General features: G+C 37.2%; 1 protein-coding gene across 1 annotated transcript; it reads right to left on the reverse strand.

Moving 5' to 3' along the window:
- Window positions 1-201: 201 nt before the first annotated feature.
- On the reverse strand, window positions 202-1,565 carry MONOS_14208c2 (uncharacterized protein; the record flags this gene model as incomplete). The annotated part of the gene is made up of 2 exons (XM_067866992.1): window positions 202-230; window positions 314-1,565. 2 exons carry the CDS (start codon window positions 1,563-1,565, stop codon window positions 202-204), a joined length of 1,281 nt encoding a protein of 426 aa, XP_067733099.1.
- Window positions 1,566-5,394: the final 3,829 nt, after the last annotated feature.

Genomic DNA, 5,394 nt, shown 5'->3' on the forward strand with positions numbered 1-5,394 from the left:
TCGCTTAAATGTCCTAATTTCAGAATAAAATAATAAAATAATATTTATTATTTATTAAAAATAAATTCATGCCTTTTATAACGATCAATTTTCATGGCTTCTTTCTTTATTCTTCATATATTTCCCCTTTCAATCAACTCATCCATCTGCCTCATCTACGCTGCTCATCTGATTGCAGAATGAATTGATTCATTTCTGCTTCTAGCGGAATAACTCCAACAGACAAAAATCTTAAAAACAGGCAATAACAGTGATGAAAAAGATAAAAAAGAGAATGATGAAATATAAAAATTTGTTTCTGTTCTAATAGAACATGTTTCTCTTCTTTTCCCAATGACTGAAATCTTCTTCGATCCAATCTCAATTGTTTCTGTCTCGCTTGTGTGATTCCCTTCCATCAGTGTGACTAACAGACTCACCTGGATCACGCTCTTTTCAACAGCAATACCAATGGTTTGACATGCAGTTGACTCATCCAATCCACACAACTCTTCTTCATTTCCTCCGCTCACTGCCACAAATCGATTGAGAATCCCTCTTTTCAGCCATTCCTTCTTTTCCGTGTGCTGGACTGACCACACGTTTGCATTCGAGAAGTTGTATGCATAGCACACTCTTTTGTCATCTGTGTTTGTGGTGTAGCATTCATAGAACGGATTGTCTGAAGATAAAAAGATACTGTAGTAATCATGATACATTACATCATGGCCGTAAGGTGGGTTGTTAGAACATTTGCACTCGTGGAAGAAAAGGAAATAACAATAGATTCCATCATCAGGTACGGTTTGTCTGTTTGGATGCAATCTCAAGCCCCCTCCCTCTTGCCGTGCTGAACATGAAATAAACTGAATGCTCCTCATTTTGAATTGTGTAGCAGGAACATTGCAACAATACATGCCTCCGCCATAATTGTTTGTAACTGAACATGATGCGAAACTGCACTCAAACACACACGCGCTCTCTCCTTCTCCATTTTCTGTTTCAATACATCCTGTTCCCGAAACCTGAAAATTTTCAAAAAGAAGTCCTCCTCCGTAATTAACTGCTTTACAATTCTGGAATTTACATTCGCTGATTCGGGCACATGATGAAATTCCATACGCATACATTCCTCCTCCATGTTGATTTTGCGCTGTGCACGCATTAAATACAGTATTTTCGATATGAATAGACTTAATTGTTAGGCACATAATCCCACCGCCTCTACAATAGGCATAACAGTTATTAAACAGACAATGTGAAACAAATAGTTCTCCATTTCCCTTGTTGTACATGAAAATTGCACCTCCACTCGATATCCCGTCTGTATTAGAGTCAATTTCTCCAGTTGTCTTCGATCCACTCCATTCACACCAAGTGAATGTATTAGCTCCGTTGAATGTTTCATTTTGTCTATCTGGCTTTAATTTATTATCTGCATTTCCCTCACATACAACATTCCTTGTCCTGCAACATCCAACAAACGAGGTGTTTGAGGCTGTCAAAGAGACCAAGGGGTTGTTGAGGGAATGAACAATCCCGCCATCATATGCATCACAGACTGATGGGAATGAGCAGCTATTCATCAAGCATGTGGTTTGGCATAAGGAAGTGGTTGGGAATGAGCAATCTGTAGATGTTGTTGAGATGTTGAAAAAAGTGGTTGGAGAGTGAAACAAGAGGGAAAGAGGGAGATGAAAGAAATGCGGTTGAAGATGAGATAAGAAATTCGCATACTAAAACTCTTTCTTCAACATTTCCTTTTCTTCCCCTTGCTTCTTGTAGCAATGAAGCAAAATATCTCAATATGGCGCATTCATTTTTCTATCTCTTCTTCCCCTTCTGATAGGAATGTTTTCACAAAAATCTTATTTTTTCTTCTGTTTCCGTCTTTGCCTTCTTTCTATATTCCATTTGCATCCATTCCACTTGAATGCTCATGCAAAGCCTTTATTATCTTTTTTTAAAAAATATTTAATAAAACAAAAAATTAAAAAAAATTACAAAAATGCAAAATACATAAAATTGATATTAAAAATATGAAAAACCAGTACCATTTTCTTTTCTCAATGTTCTAATTCACCAATCTCTTCTTCTTCATATCCTTCTTGACTTCCTGTCACATTTCTTCTTCAGCCATCTCTTCAATTTTCCGATTATTCTTTTCTGTCGCTTTGCCTTCTTCTTTTTCAAATCGCTGCATAGATCTTCAAAGGTCTTCTCTTCTATCAATTTCGTTTATTTCCTCTGGCTCATTCTTCTATGTTCTAAAAAAATTGTCATTGCCTGCTTTCTGAAAAGCATCCTATGTGCTCTTTTTCCCATGTTCATTCATTGTCTGAAAATGTCCTTCCATAAATCTTAATCCCTAAAAAATAAATAAATATTTGAAAAAATAGAGAAAAAAAAATAATACAAAACACACTCTAAAAATATATTTATCGCCAATCTTCACACACTTTCTTCTTCTTCAAAAGCCTCTCAAAATATTGTTCTTTTCTGCCATGATAGAGATGAAGATGATAAAGATGGTGAACGCGATGCTATTGTCAAGTTTGAATACTATGTATCTTCTGTCAGAAGATACTCTCAGCATCGCAACCTCGTTCTATGCTTCAATGGATAACCCTTCAATGACATAAGGCTGAAGGCAAAGTTCAAATGATTCAAAGTCCATTTCGCCTGTCATTTGCCTCCAGCTACCTGTATAACGCCAAATTGTCTGTTTTTCTCGTATTTTCGCCTCTCAAGCCAAGCAATTAAAAGCAGTTCCATCGCTCCACCCGGTCCATAAAATCAATGTCTTGCCCTTCTCATCCCAAGAAAGGCGCCTTGCTCTGTCTCAACCAATTTCAATCACCTGTTTCAGTCATTTGTCCCAATCACCCCAACAAAATTTTTCTGAAAATGTCCCCACCATCTCAAAAGGTGCTCCCTTTTCATAGAGATTGAACATTCTTCCTTTTTGCCTTGGACATCTTCCAATCCCGTTGATTTCTGCTCCATCAATATTCATTTTTCATCGAATTTCTATCCATCGCGCATGTTAAGTCCAAAAAGTTGCATAAACATATATGATAAAATATATTCATACTCCAATGATATATTTGTAAGATAATGTTTGACTTACTTCCTCTCTGTTCTGCTCTGCATGGAATAAATTGTCCATTTTAAATAATTTGTCTGAATCGCCACTTTGGAGAGGATACGGATAGAAATATCTTCACAATCAACAGAACAATATAAAATACATACATTGAAAATTCATCATTTCCATCGAAAATATTGTTGCTCCACGGCCATCCATCAATCAATATGAGCAATTTCATCTTCCATCAAGCAGATATTCTTTTGTAATACCCAACCTTTTCACTGGAAATATTTCATTTAGTCAACCTGTATTTGTTTTAGCTTCGGAATCTCACTCTGTTGACAGTTTGTGAGCATTTGGCAAAACTTGATCACTTTCCATAACGAATTAGAGCCACAAAAGAAAAGGGGCACAACTCGATGCATTGTGGCTGAACGGGCATATGAAGACAATGCGATTGTAAAAGGATGGATTTATGGTGTGGAGCGATGGAGTTGAGTTCTTGGAGGAGGCAGGGTTTTGGAGGGAAATGGAACGATAAAAGAATATTTTTGGAGGAGAAAGAGGTGTTTTTGTGAGGTTTAAGAGGCAAAATGGATGTGTGGGAAATAAACAAGGATGAGGTTGGGAGAGGTTATTTTTCGATTTTTGTGAGTTGGAAGGAGTTGGCGGGGTGTTTTTATTGTTAAAGAAAAAGAATTTATTGTGTTGAAGGTGGGGTGAGAGGGAAGATAAGAAGGGCGGAAGATGAGTGGAGTGAATGGAATATATTTATTGGAGGGGAGGATAAGAGTTAGATCGGAAATGGAGAAGAAATGGAAAAGGGATGTTTTTTTATTTTCAAATGCAGAGAGAAGGAGGAGGCATATGAGGCGGAGCAAGGGGGAGAGTTTTTGTGAGCGAGCGTTTGATAAGAAAGGGAAGTGGAGTTGAAGGGGGGAAAAGGGAAAAGTATTTTTTTAACCTTTTTTTATTTTTTATTGAAAGGAGAACTTGGCCGCGCCAGGCATTTGCGGTTCAAAGGATGGAGGTGGAGGCGGAGGAAGACGGGAAGAAGGAACATCGGGTGCAACACTTTGCATTGAGGGTATGGAGACAGAGGTGCGACATGGATGGAGCAAGGTGAGGGGCTGACCACGAAAGGGTGTCTTGCACCAAAGAGAGGCAAAATATTGGATGCATTTATATTTTTATTGGTTGGAAGAAGGATGATGGGGAATGAGGTGGGAGAGATTTTGTCATTGCTTGTGGAAGAGATAGAGGATATGTGGTGGAGGGGTATTTTTGTTTTGGAGGAAATAGAGAGAAGAAGAAGAAGATTTGGGCAAGGGATGGGAAGGGGTTATTCAGATGGAATGCTCATATCTTTTCATTTTTTTATAGAACGGAGTTTGTGGAGGTTATTTTGGCGGAAGCAGAACAGAGGATTGGACTTAGGCTATTATTTTTTGAGGAAGCAGAAGGGAAGCGAAGAAGGGGCAGATGGGCTTTGTTGCAGAAAGGAACGATATTTGGAGGAGGAGAAGAAAGTTTGAGAAGAATGATCATTATAACGGTGTGTATTTATATTTTTTAATTATAATTTTTCATATATTATTTTTTTTTTATGAAACTAGGTATTTTGAATGAGTGTTCAATTGCAATGAATGAGCATGGAATATGTCAAGAGGGGATATTGGATGCATATAAAGAAATCAGGATATAATAAATGAAGGGGAGTAAAGAGGAATGAGCCGGATGAAATATCAAGGAAAAGAGAAGAAGATATTTTTTTCGAAGGTTTTTGAAAATACATACGACAAATCTTAATAAAAGTTAAAGGAGGGATTGGGAAAATGATGATACAGCAGAATAAGATAAAGAAGAAGAGGAAAGTGAAGCGCAAGAGAGCGAAAAGAAAGTGGCACATGTTTTTCAAGTTTTATATTGGGTATTTTTATATTATTTGTATTATTTATATTTTTGTTTTATTAAATTTTTTATTTAAAATGATGACAGGGGCTTTTGCGTAAATACCCAAAAGGAATGGATGTGAATGGAATAAGATTAGAAGGCAGATAATGTGCATCCAAAAGGATGTTTGGGGAAATATGCATTTCAGAAGGGGCAGAAGAGATTGGAAAAAGGAATCTGAGCTTATTTGGATATTTTGCTTCGTGGCGCCAAGAGGCATGAGGAAGAGAAGGAGGCAAAAAAAATGAAGAATTTCTGTGAGAGAATCTCTTATCTCATCTTCAACCGCATTTCTCTCGTCACCTTCCATTCCCCTTGTATCCCTCTCCAAACTCACATTTTTCAACATTTCAACAGCATCTTCAGATTGC

This window comes from Monocercomonoides exilis (assembly GCF_001643675.1).
Source record: "Monocercomonoides exilis strain PA203 chromosome Unknown scaffold8-1962414, whole genome shotgun sequence".
Lineage (NCBI taxonomy): Eukaryota > Preaxostyla > Oxymonadida > Polymastigidae > Monocercomonoides > Monocercomonoides exilis.